Here is a 13,474-nt window from a genome sequence, read left to right as displayed (position 1 = left end):
CATTGCTTCACCGGAGAATGGCAGTCCACGGCTCATCATGAACATGCTGGTCTAACCAGTCGAAACACAAACACACAGCACAACCAGTAATTAAGGATTCAAGGTTGTAAAAGGCACATGCCTTCAGAAGCTGGAACAATTACATTAGTATTGAGTACATTCATCAGTGATAAACATGGGAGATCATTAAAATCTTATCCTAAACAGGAACAGCTGGTAGCTCTCTCAGGATCGCAGATTTGTACAGTCTCGTCGCAAAATATAGACTTTCTTCCTCTTTTTACACCTAACCGACTTATACAAAACGCCTATCTTCTCTGCAGCGTCATCAGGTAAATAAACTCTGAGCCTCACCCCTGACATGACTATAAGCAAAAACTACAAAATGTACAATCTTCTTAGTACAACACGTTTATTTTTAAAGTTGGCTTGTAGCAGCCCAAAGCAGGAGACACAGGGTAGATCTGGCTAGCCATGGTTAGCTGTACATTGTCATTTTCATGCCATTATGAAGGATATTGTGCCTGAAGCCCAATCCTCCTCTCTGCATTTAAATTTTGAAAAAAGAAAACTGTGTTAAAAAGGATAAATATAACCAGACAACACAGGGAGGCTAAAAATACCAAGGTTTCAAGACAAAATTATTTCAATAATTTTTCAGTGAAGATGTCCACAAAAGCTTACCACCGGCAGCAACAAGTTTTTCTACCCGGGCAACTATGTGCTTCCCATATGTATATTTCTTCAGTGCACTTAAATGGACCTTTACTCGTGACAGGATCAACTCACGCTGCTGATCATCACAAGTCTCCAGTACTTTCTGTACAACATAGTTACCAAACTGATCCTTCATCATGGCCTGCAAGTGTTATTTTTCAAAAAAAAAAAACACACAAAAAAAAAACAAAAACAAAAACAAAAAAACAGAGAGATCAGAATGTTGAATGCAACTTTTCCGGGGGGAAAAGAAAAGCTCAGCAAAGGAAAGTCTATGATTTAGTAAATATGAAATCTGACTAAAATCTGCAAAACGCTGAACCATCGGAAAAATAACACCACACAGAAAGTAATTCACATCTTATATGAGGTCAGTTACACCAACACAGTTCTTCAGCAATTCAGCTTAATACTTCAATAAGCTTTGCACGTTCAAGATCAATCCAGCACGCCATGTTTTTGACAAAATGAGTTTAACATAGCTTTCTAGAAAAGCTTGATATCTTTTTTGGAAATCTTGACAAAGTGCTACGGTGAATAAAAGTTTTGCCATGCGAGTCCAAGTGCGAGAAGATATGGTAATCACAATTTCACAATGCAGTACCGAGCCTAACATGGTATCTCATAAATAATTGCCTAAAAAACCATGTTAAATTAAAAAAAATTATTTCAAGGCGCATTGAATTGCCCTACTGCCCCCAGAAAAATATGAAGCTCTAATCCATGAGATAATTGGACACCAATAAAACACAAATATCATAATGAAAACCTGAAGAGGCTCATTCTCGTCAGTAGTTCCGAGCATTTCATTTATAAGAACTTCCCGCTCTGCAGGTCCACCAAATGTTAAACACTTCTCAACAACATTTGAGGCAAATTTCTGTTGGCTCATCTGAATGATCTGCCCAGCTAGTTTTTCAATAATGATAGATCGCTCGTGAGGCTTCCCGTGCTCCAAAACATGCTGCGCAATTGTAAATGGGATGTCATCAATACATATGATCACTTCAAAGAAGGTATTAGAGTAATATGGATGACCAATTGATTCTAATTAGGGATGAAAAACGGTCATAAACAATATCATCTCTACAGAAACAATTCTCAGTTGATCAGGAATTTTCTATATTTATCAATTTAACTATTTTAGTAGCGAAATCAATATGACTTTGACAGAAACTAGAAAATAAAATAAAATTTTATATATGGCTAGAATTGGAAAAGGTACCACTTTTACAGAAACGGTACTCGGTTAGAAATTTCCATCACATTTTTCATCCCTAATTCTAACTCATGTAAATAAAGTGACATGAAATGCAGAAATGTGATTAGGCATAATCGTTGCAGTACATGTTAGACCCTACACCATGCAACTCAGTATCCAATGAAAATGATCAGCACAGGCAACCTATTTGAATGTATAAAGTTCAGAATCCTTGTCCTGTTCAGTGTGGATAGCATAAATCTATTATAACTGATTGTGAAATCATTTTAGACAAGCACAGAGGAATAATTGCATAACTCATACATTCCAGAAGTTCAAAACTGGTGTTGCAAACCCAGCTCTTAAGTCATGTTTCTATTCCTTGAAGAAAAATAAGACCTCACTGTAGAAGCAAAACAAAGTCATAAATATTAAATACATCTGAAACGATCGATGTCCGTTTTTCATACAAGCCACTAAAGCAAAAAATGTCAAGTCCGTGACCATTAAGTCTTGCAGAGTAGAAAAGAACACTAGAATGCTACATCAAAGCCAAAAAGTAGTATGGACTAAAATAGTTCCAGAGGATACAAACCTGAACAACATAATTTCCATATTGATCTTGTGCCAACATGCACACAGATTGCAATATTTCATCCATGACTATTTCCTGTGTTTTTGGATCAGTGCAATGCTCCAGTACTCTCTGAATACAAAAGAAATTGTGAGTTTACACAAGATAATATTAGAGACAGAAGAACCGCATATAAATGTAAGAACTCAATGGTGAACCTGTATGACTCTGCAGCCATAGGGATGAGTGGATAATGGAACAACTTGACCATAGAATGTTGAGATGATAAACTGAATCGAATCTTCCGGTACACATTCAATACATTTTTGGATAACATGGTTTCCATTTTGATCACGCACGCATCTCATGATATGGCCATCAAGCTCAGTAACCATTTTTGTCTTCTGGTCCAGGTCAACCACTTCTATTGCCTTCAGTAATGTGAATATAAATATCATTGAAAGATAAGAATATTTTTTTTCACAAAAAAGAAACAGAGCCAAGCCATGCAGTACCTTTTGGATAACTCGGCATCCATACATCTGAAGGCTGAGAGCTAACACATGTCCAAATAGTTGATCAGCCAGCTCCCTACGCTGTGCTGCACTCCCGTGCTCAAAGAACTATGTAGAAAACACAGGTTAAGTCATGACGCTGCTAAACAAACCTTAAAAGACAAAGTACTATGAGAAAAAAAATGGTCGGCCCAGCTCCCTAATGAGAAGCACCACTAAGTTTCAGAAAAAAAAAAAAACCTTCTGCACCACGTAGTTCCCAAATACATCGGTCATCAACGAGAGAGCCTGAGGCATGATCTCCTTAAAAACCATGTCTTTTTCCTCAACTGTTGCGGTTTCAAGTTTTTGCTGTATGAAACGGCTTCCGTATTGGTCAGCGCTGCATAATCAAAGTGAACATCACAACCAGCTCAAAGAGTTAGAATGCATCAATAACTAAAAAGGATTAGTCAGTCGACAATCATTATTTATCAGTGAAGCAGTGGTACACAAACTAGATGCTCTGATGACTGCAAGCTTGAATGACTAGTTATGTGCATTACATTTGAGCAACAGACCATGGAAAAACAAGATGCAGTTCCATTTTTCACCTTTTGTTGACAAGTTAATTAGTGGACGAGAATAAAATAATATAATGTTTTGATAGATACTATAACAGAATGCTTTGATGATACTCCCTCAGTAAAAAAAAAGTGACTTTCAGACGCATGCAGTAAAAAGTTACTAAAAATTTTAGCTGATAATATCTCAATGAACATTTACATTGCATGCATGGACAATTGGACATTATACATGCATCTTTATTTGCCATAAAAGGTGCTGTCCAAATATTCTAAGTTACCAATTATAAACATGTTGCAATAAAAATTAGTGATCAGTTGTGTTTTGGAGACCATTTCATCCTATTTGTAATTGGATGTTTTTTCATGGGTTTTAGTATGATTCAAACTCATATCAGTATTGCAGAAGTACACGACTAGGTATACCTGAACTCAACCACATGACTGGCAATCTCAGCAAGTTCAAAACTTCTAGCCTTATTACTTTTGAATTCATCCAATAGTGAAGATGGGAAGTTATCATTCATATAGCCACTTGGATCAGAATTCCAGCCACCCAAGTTTCTCAAGTTAGAAGGAAATCTCATATTCCGCTCACTGAGTCTAAGTGGACTGCCAGGACCAGATGGAGAAGCAACAGGACTTCCCAAAGGGCTTCCAGGGTATGCCATGCCCATGCCAAAAGCCAAATTGCCATAATAGCCATGGTTTGACGTGGTTGACTTACCAAGTGGCATTCCATATTGTTTCTGCTGCTGAAGCAAAGCTTCAATATAAGCTTTCTGAACAGCAGTTAAATCACCATATTGACTACCCATGAAACCTCTTTCCAAGGAAGGATCACTGCAGTTGGCAGTTCCTTGTGCTGCATATTGAGTTGCCTTCAAGTACTGGACATAAAATGGATCAGAAAGAGGCGACAAAAGACCTGTGGCTGTTTGGTTACCAGTTCTGCCAAGGTTATGCACATCAGATAGACTTAAGGTAGGTGACGACAAAATATTGTTACCAAGGTTTCTCGAATCTGCCCCGAGTGAAGCTATAGCAGATGCAGCAGCTGCACTTTCGAACAAAGGAGGCATATTGCCAGAGCCCATACAGTTCATCATCATAGAAGGCAAACCCGGGCTGAGTGGATACCCACCGAGTCCATAGTTCAAAAAGGCTGAATTTATATTGTCAATATTCTGGTGTTGAGCAGGAGAACCACCTGGGCTCGCATTGGAAGATGTTGGGGACTTCTGATATGACCGAGTAGACAAAGTAGAAGACCTTTGCATCTCCGCGTGTCCATCTATACGTGTGTTAGTAGAATTTCTTATGTTCGCTAAACCTGAGACATTCTTGTTAATATCAGAAAAGGAAGGATTTGAAGGTTGTGAAATTGGTGGTATACCCAAATAATCAGTATCAGCTTCCAACATCAGCGAATGCTGATTCTTATTAACTTGGAGAGCTTTTGGATCAAGAGAAATATTCTGGTGGTCACTTATCTCACTTTGGAACTTTGATTGACTAATGCTGTTACTGTCACCCAAAGTACCATCTTTTGACATGTTCATGTTTGATATTGCAGCTAAAATATCATCAGGCTCAACTGCTTTTGAAGATGCAGTGTTGAATGATGATGAGCAATTCAGCTTCTTCTCATTAGAATTAATCCTAACACCGACAGGTGGAAGGCCAGGACTAGGGACCCTAGGGACATAATGAGAATCTGGTGTGGCATTCCTTGAAATAGATGAACCCAGAACAGATGCAAAAGTTTGAGATGCAGATGCATTAATACTGGGAAGGCCACTGACATTTTGCACATTTCCGACAGCACGTTGTGCTTCCAGAATATCATTATGCATGGAGTACTGGCTATCAGCAGAATTTAGTAGTTCCTGATTGTCAAGAAAAGAATTGCGACTAACTGCACGAGAGGGATGCTCTGAAGCAGGAGTTCTGCGGCCAATATTGTCCTGCAACGAGAAAAATACTCTAGGGTTATAAAAACCATAGAGCTTGAGAAGTAATTGCAAAGTAATCTATCTATCAAAGATAGAAAATGCTAGCTACGTTACAAGGGATTAATTATGTCCAAAGACAATAGAATAAAATAAAGATCAATTATGTCCAAAGACAATAGAATAAAATAAATCCAAGCTATTGGAAGTTTTGAACCCATGACAGATCAAACCAATTGATGTCTGATGACTCCTCAATCAAACATGCAATTCACCGAAGTCAGCAGAAACTAAACACAAATTTACTGCACTATTAAATGACGAAAAGATAAAAGTATTAAAAGGTAAAATAGCATTCATGACACTGATGAGTGTAGAACTTCCCTCTTTAGAAATGTGTAATTTCAATGGCATGCTTTATTAGGTGCATAATTTCACAATGTTGTTCGGGTATACTAAAAACTACATAAAAACTATCGGATGATCAGGAAGATCAGAAATGAAGTCAGTGTTCTCACAAGACTTCAAGAGCTGACATTACAGGATTCCAACAACTGGCTTAAAGTTCATCCAGTGGCTTTGCCAATAATTATACTCGAGCTGGAACAATTCATTGATTCAAAACTTCTTATGGGACAGCTGCATCTTTTTCCCATGACATATCCAACTTAAAAATGGATAACATGAAGAAACAAGGGAATAGCCTGCCAAACAAAGTGGATCCAAAACCCAGTGCTAACAAAAACATGAAGCAACAAACTGCAAAATTCTATCCGTGATAATCCATTGTGTGTTTGCTGTTGACTAAATTCAGCATTCCAACATAAGCCAGTAAAATATTAACATGCACAATAATTACCACCAGTAGCTCACAGCAGCAACGTCATACAAAGAATTATCCACCAGGTCACAACTGGTAATCGAGACAAACCTGAAGGATATCAGCAAAGCTGCGCTGCCGCCCAAGCGACAAACCAATCAGCCCATCACCTCCACCATCCACCCACTCTGCAGCACCACCTACATCATTCCTTGCAGCCTCCTCCTGATCAAAACCAACATTCTGCGAGAACACAGGCCTCCCCACCGTCGGCTCATGTCCAGTCTCCTCCGGCGATACCTTCCTTCGGTCACCAATTCCTCCAACCACCCCCGCCTTCAGTCTCTGTGTGGACCGCCAGTCCTCCTTGGATAGCACCGGCGGTGGCAACCTTGGGTTCAGATTGCCATGCGAGTAGTAGTAGGATAGATAGGCCGGGTCAGCCCGGAGCTCATCCTCCGAGAGGAGACCACCATGCCCGTTCAACGTCTCAGCGACGGGAATCGCTGCAACGGTAACGGCTGCCTCTCCACCGCCGCGGAGCAGCCCGCTGATGGCGTTCAGCGAACCCTCTATAGTCGGCGGCGCCGACCCGCTCCTGAACATGTTGAGCTCCCGTTCCCTCTCTCCCGCGTCCTCACCTCGCCGACGCGCGCCAGCGCCACCGGTTCCGAGGAGGGCATCAAGCTCGTCCTCCAGCTCTCCCTCATCGCCGCCGCCGCCACCGCCACCCATCTCCCTACGCATCGCCACAGCGCTAGCGCTGATCATGCCACAAACCCTACACCACAAATCACCAAAATCGCACAAAATGAACACGCCATAAAATCCCCCCAAAAATGGCAAGCGCGTAGGAAGAATCGCACCCTCGCGGCGAACACACACGCACCTTTACTCTCTCCGCGACCCAAGCCCACACCAACCAGCAAAGAGCCGACCACACTTTCAGTCACAATAAGTGCAGCTCGCGAGACCCCCAGGCCAGAGCACCACCGAATCGCGCTTCGCAAGCCCGATCGAGGCGGTGGCCGCCATTTCGGCTCGGATTTTTCAAGGGGTTTCGAGAGATCGGGCCAGGAAGGCGCGGTATCTGCGCGTCCAGGCTCAGATTGGGCTCCGATCAGCCGGCGATTCCGCCATTTTCGGCCACCGAAACCTCGAACCTGCTCGCGGAAGGGGGGAGTGGGGGAATGGGGGAGAGCACACGGTAAGCAGCAGTCCGGAGGGGGGAACCCGACTGCCCGAGGAAGGAGACGGCGGAGTGATAAGCACGAGCCCTCGGAGCACCGGCGCCGTCGGATCCACGAATCGACGGCCCAGATCTCCCCCGCCGCAAGAACCCCTAGGGTTTTATAACTTTTATTGCGGGCGCTGGCGCAGGAGTAACTCCTCTCTGACACGCGGGGCCGGGGCCTGTACCGGATTATGCGTATTTAGTGAACGGATTAAGTGACATGATTATTTTGTCTGGGCGACTGACATGTGGGGCCCAGTTGGTGGAGTGGTCATCAGGCTTCTCGTTAAACTGGGAATTTGGGATTAGGGCCGGTACGGTGGGGCCCGCACGTGGTAAAAGAGAGCACCAGGTGGGGCCCAGGCACGTGCGCGTGCGAGCCACGTGGCAGCCCCTAGATTCGCTCGTGCGGGGAGCACGGACGGGGCGGATTGGGCCTGCCCGCTGCACGGCCTCAGGTATTCTGACGGGGACTCGCACGAGTATAATCTTTATTTTTTGAAAAAAAAAAAATCCTTGACGAGTTTCCAATCCTGGGCCAAGTTCTGGATAAGAAGCTGATGAGACCTTTTGTGAGTTTCCCACAAATGGAATGCACGGTAAATGGTCCATCCATGGCCAAATCAGTCCGTTTGTATATTGGATGATTGGATCCATCATTGATCTTGGAGAAGATTTCCCGTGTTTTTTCAACCGAACAGGAGTTGTAAGTTGTAACCATGTGAACAGATACGTGAAAAAAACGCATTCCAATGCTCTTGCCGGCGTTGGGGAGGAGATTGTTGCTTTAATTTCTCGGCAAGGTTCCTCCATTGGAGAGGTCTGAAAATTTACCCTAGGCTATGTATAACGCGGTGCCTCATGTCTATAATTTTAAGTTCCAACTAGGTTGTCACATTGAAAGTTTGGAGTTGTCTCGCAGGATGATAGAGGAATCTGCATAGGTACCAGTGATTTTAGGAGAGATGGTTGTTTGAGATTGGACTTGTGGTCTAAGAGATAAGCAAAAAGAACACGTCGTCAAGGTCATCGAGGTCGTCATCTGCTCCTCACCTTATCGTCCTCGCACGGATCCGGCGAGCACAAGGCTGAGTCCGGTGAGCTCAAGGAGTCAAGGTTCATGAGTTGCGTGGTGGGGAGGAAGCTTGTCGCAGGCACCATCACTGGAGAGGTCCAAGCCATCACCGATCTGCGCCAATAGTGGCAAACGGAGGAAATGAGGCAGAAGCTCGATTTTGTCGCCCTCCGCCTAGGACCTCGTTGCCGATGGCGATCCGGTTTGCGGGAAGATAAGGGAGAGGGAGTAGGGGGGATCAGGAGCCGATGGCATGAGACTGGAGAGTGACGGAAATCAGGTTAGCTAGGATGGCAATGTTGAGCCGCCAATGTCGTCAATTCGATGGTAGAGAGGAGAAACATTTGATAACATGTGGGATCAAGGGTTGGGGTGTAATTATTTGAATGACTCTAGGGGCTGACCTGCATATTTGTTAGAAATGTATTTTGGTTAATGTGTAGACTATAGTGAAAAATACAAGGGTCTAAAACCAGAGTATAATGAATCTAAACTATCATTCGTCCAAATTCGTTATCTTAGTAGGGGTCACATCTCTTTCTAGATTGAGTTTTTTTTTTAAAGGAACGGAGGAGTATTTCCAAACAGAGTGCTCATGACCTTAAAGGAACAGCAACTGTCATTCGGGGTCAGATTACCTTCTACCTCTAGGGGAAAAGAAAGAGGAGTAGTTAGCCGGGAGCTTAATTTTCTTTTGTGCTAATCAGCCAGGCTTTGGAATTGACCGCATATTAAGTGGCTTAAGCTACTTTGCTGTCGCTGGTTATGTCTCATTTCCCCCCCGGAAAGTTCTCTGTTCTATAGAGAGTGATGGAGATAGCACATAGCACTATGACAATCTCCTTTAAGCACAGTTCATAGACTTAATTAAGTCTTGACCATAGTAATATAGCAGTAGGAGTATAGGTTTTGTCTTGTTAAGACTACTCGACGCGTTCGTATGACTGTATCGTTGCCTGGATATACATGACGGTGTGTTCGCTAATGGGGTTGGGAACCCATCTTCTCTGCATGAAAAACAGAGCAGTTCATTAGCACGTGATGAATTAAGTATTAAGGCCCCCTTTGATTCAAAGAAAATTCATAAAAATTTTAGAGGATTTTATTTCTATAGGAATTTTTCCTACAAAGCCCTTTGAATCAAAGTAATGAACCCTATGGAATCCTCTGAAATTTCTACGGAATGCCTCTTTCCATACAAGTTTTTGAGGAATTTTAACAAGAGGTAGAACCTCATAGAAAAAATCCTTTGAGTCTTTATCTCTCCTCAAATTCCTGTGTTTTTCCTATGGTCCAATCAAACGATTATTCCTATATTTTTCCTGTGTTTTGTAATCCTCTGTTTTACACTTACATTTAGGTCAGAATTCTATATTTTTCCTATTCCTCCGTTTTTCCATTCCTGTTATTCAAAGGGGCTCTAACTATTTTTTTTCCATAAACGGATTAATTTAATTTTTTTAAATATTTTTTTTTTAAAAAACACACCGTTTAGCATTTTGAAAAGCATGCGCGCAGAAACGATGGAGATGAGTTGGGAACCCAGGGCAAAGAACACAGCTAGGAGCAAAGTAGTATTGCCAGAGAGCACGTGTTGAGCTCCTGAGCAACGTTGTCTGTTTGTTCAAACTACACGGACCGACGATGGCAGGGGTACGTCCAGAAGGGGATGTGTTAACCAGAAGAAGCAGGCAGAGGAAGGGGTGAAAAAGGACAGGTATTTTCGACCGTCCGTCTGGTCGGAGATTTACGGAAAAAATATAGGAGAGAAAATAGGATAGTAAATATTATCCAAGTCAAAACCGAATCCGTAAAAAAATATAGATTAGAATACGGGAATAGTTATATCTATTCGTATGTCTCATATTATAAAACATGTATGAAAATCTAATACAAATTCACATGTAAACATAATAAATGATTAGTTAGTCACTATTTTGTGAGCTTACATGTAACATTGTATAATTTTGTTCTTTGATGTATCTTTTTTAGCACTTTAATTATCTTCTTATATTAAATATCTATAATTTCTTTTGAGGGAATAAATATCTATAAATTAGAGATACAAATAAATATCTATTTCTGAATCCGATTCAAAGAAAATAATATGGGCAGGTGGTATATTATCCGACATTATCCGTATCCGGTTTCGAATTCAAAGCAAGATACTGGGTTAAGGCCTTGTTTGGTTCACAGGGACTAAACCTGTCAATTCGGATGTTTGACGCTAATTTAGAGTATTAAAGATAGATTAATTACAAAAACTATTCCATAACCTTAGACTAATTCGCGAGACGAATCTATTTAGCTTAGCTGAATTAATCCATGATTAGCCTATACGGTGCTACAGTAAACATTTGCTAATTATAGATTAATTAGGCTTAAAAAATAATCTCGCGGATTAGCTCTCATTTATGAAATTAGTTTTTTATTAGTCTATGTTTAGTACTCCAAATTAGTGTCTACATATTCGATGGGACAGGGACTAAAATTTTAACCCCATCCAAACACCCCATAAGATATGAAAATATTGTGATATGATCATATCCGATTATAGGTTCCCAATTCAAAGCAAGATATAGGCAAAGAAAATGGACGGTTCATAATCATGGTTGCATGCTTCATATGCTTTCTTGATTTTTATTTCAATGCTGGGAAAAGAAAACAAGGCGAATCAATTATCGTGATCATTTGTCCCATCACTGGCAGTCTTATTCTCATCGTGAGATCGTGTTTGAGCGGAACGTCGTGGTTGATGGCCCTTGTCGGCGTGCCAAGCGCAATTGATGATATTTTAGCCCATATAGTTTGCGCATCCGGCCCAATAACTCGGCGCTGCACCCGTCACACGGCCCACGCTTCTAATCGGATTTGGACTTCCATCGACGTGTCATCCCCGTGACATATGCATATGTACCCCCGAACAAACACCGTGAATCCCTCGGTTTCGCGCCAGAAAAGGGATCGGATTCCGACCTCTACACGAACAAGACTATCCAGCTATTTAACTCTACAGCCTCGCAAGTCACAAGGGGCCTCTCCCATACGACACCTCCACTGCAAGAACCGAGAGCGATCGATCGCGCAGTTGCACTTGCACTTACACTTGCAACTCTCTGTCTCTCGCGCGCGCGGATGGCCACCTTCTCCACCGCCGGCGGCATCGGCATGGACGCGTCGCCCATCTGGTGTTTCATGTGCAGCCGCCTCCACCGCCCCGATGGCCTCTCCACCTGCCCGAGACGCGCCCCGCGAGCAGCGCTCGAGGAGATCGTCGAGGTCATGGACGCCGGCGAGTTCCTCCAGGCGTGCGCCCTGCGCCGTGCTCCGGTCGCCGCCGCCGTGTCGTCGACGCGCCAGCAGCTGCCCACCGTCACGGTGCGCGATGCGGGGCGCACCTGCGCGGTGTGCCTCGACGACCTGGAGCCCGGGGGGAGCGCGGTCGTGACGCCGTGCGACCACGCGTACCACCCGCAGTGCATCGCGCCGTGGCTCGAGGCGCACGACACCTGCCCGCTCTGCCGCCGGGAGTCCGGGCTCCAGGTCGTCGAGGTCGAGGTCCAGGTCGACGGCATGGTGCTCAGCTCCCCGGATGGGCTCGTCCTCTGCGAGCTGATGATGCCCGGCGGCCGAAGCGAGTACCGCCTCGGCCGCCGCGTCGCGGGACGCATCTTCGCGGTCAGGGTCGTCGACGGGACCGGCAAGCTCGTACGCGGCGGCGTGCTGAGACGGCTAGGGTCCGCTTGCCACCGGTTCGCTGCGGCCGCTGGGAACTTGTTGTCGTTGCGCTATCGGGACTGCGTCATCCCTAACAACGACTTGCTGCTAGGAGTACAATGCTAGACGACGCTGGTTCGACGACATACCATGTCAAGAATAGCAGGAAGAGATTTTTTTGTTAAGATCTTGTGGCTGCAGAAGATTGATTATTAATTTTGCCATCTACCGTAGACACGCTGTACCATAACTAAAAGGCGTGCCTAGCCACGGTTAGGAAAGAAACTGAAATTCTGACACGTTAAGGCAAGGCGATCAAGCTAGCAAACTTCGAGCTGATCAAGTGATTCTTTCTGCTACCTGTTCAATTACATCTTCACGTTTATTTTTACACTCCAATCTTCGAGTTGAAGTTGTTTTAGTTTTCTAGCTTCGCAATGCACTCTGTTATGCGATGAAGATCTGTTTCGTACGAACTGTATGTATGGCAGATCAATTTGCTACAGGTATCTATACAATTGTAAGTTTGTAGTCGATTCTTTCCTTATATCTGGCAGATCAAATTTATCCCCCAAATCATCTGTACTCTTTATGCACACACCCTTTGGAGCTCAAAACATAGTATGATATGTTATGCGGAAACTACCTTAGCAGGCTCGCTTAGGAAAATACTCTCTCCGTCCCATAATATAAGGGATTTTGAGTTTTGGATTGAACTGTTTGACCACTCGTCTTATTTAAAAAATTTGTACAAATATAAAAAAACAAAAAGTTGTGCTTAAAATACTTTAGATAATAAAGTAAGTCACACAAAAAATAAATAATAATTTTAGAAAAAATTGAATAAGATAAGTGATTAAACAGTTCAAACAAAAACTCAAAATCCCTTATATATTATGGGACAGATGAAGTAACTTTTTCCAAGGACTTGAATGTTTCGTACGAAATTCATGTATTCAAGACTATTCCCTACGTCCCCTAATATAAAGGATTTTGACATTTTGATTGCACTGTTTAACCATTCGTATTATTAAAAAAATTTGAAATTATTATTTATTTTATCTGTGACTTACTTTATTATCCAAAGTACTTTAAGTACAACTTTT

General features: G+C 42.8%; 2 protein-coding genes across 2 annotated transcripts; one reads left to right on the top strand and one right to left on the bottom strand.

Annotated features, from left to right (window-relative positions):
* Positions 1-90: 90 nt before the first annotated feature.
* On the bottom strand, positions 91-7,571 carry LOC127773753 (pumilio homolog 1-like). Its single transcript, XM_052299929.1, has 10 exons — positions 7,232-7,571; positions 6,454-7,123; positions 3,997-5,537; positions 3,248-3,389; positions 3,008-3,115; positions 2,711-2,923; positions 2,514-2,624; positions 1,487-1,681; positions 685-859; positions 91-544 (listed from the first exon to the last, which is right to left on the bottom strand). The coding sequence occupies exons 2-10, from the start codon at positions 7,111-7,113 to the stop codon at positions 507-509; spliced, it is 3,183 nt and encodes a 1,060-aa protein (XP_052155889.1). The 5' UTR covers positions 7,114-7,123; positions 7,232-7,571; the 3' UTR covers positions 91-506.
* Positions 7,572-11,681: 4,110 nt separating this feature from the next.
* Positions 11,682-12,932, top strand: LOC127760256 (E3 ubiquitin-protein ligase ATL76-like). The gene has a single exon (XM_052284482.1). It carries the CDS (start codon positions 11,787-11,789, stop codon positions 12,492-12,494), a length of 708 nt encoding a protein of 235 aa, XP_052140442.1. The 5' UTR covers positions 11,682-11,786; the 3' UTR covers positions 12,495-12,932.
* The last annotated feature ends 542 nt before the right edge of the window (positions 12,933-13,474 follow it).

The sequence above is a fragment of the Oryza glaberrima genome, chromosome 1, assembly GCF_000147395.1.
Source record: "Oryza glaberrima chromosome 1, OglaRS2, whole genome shotgun sequence".
Classification (NCBI taxonomy): domain Eukaryota; kingdom Viridiplantae; phylum Streptophyta; class Magnoliopsida; order Poales; family Poaceae; genus Oryza; species Oryza glaberrima.
This window is presented reverse-complemented; position numbering and strand designations above follow the sequence as displayed.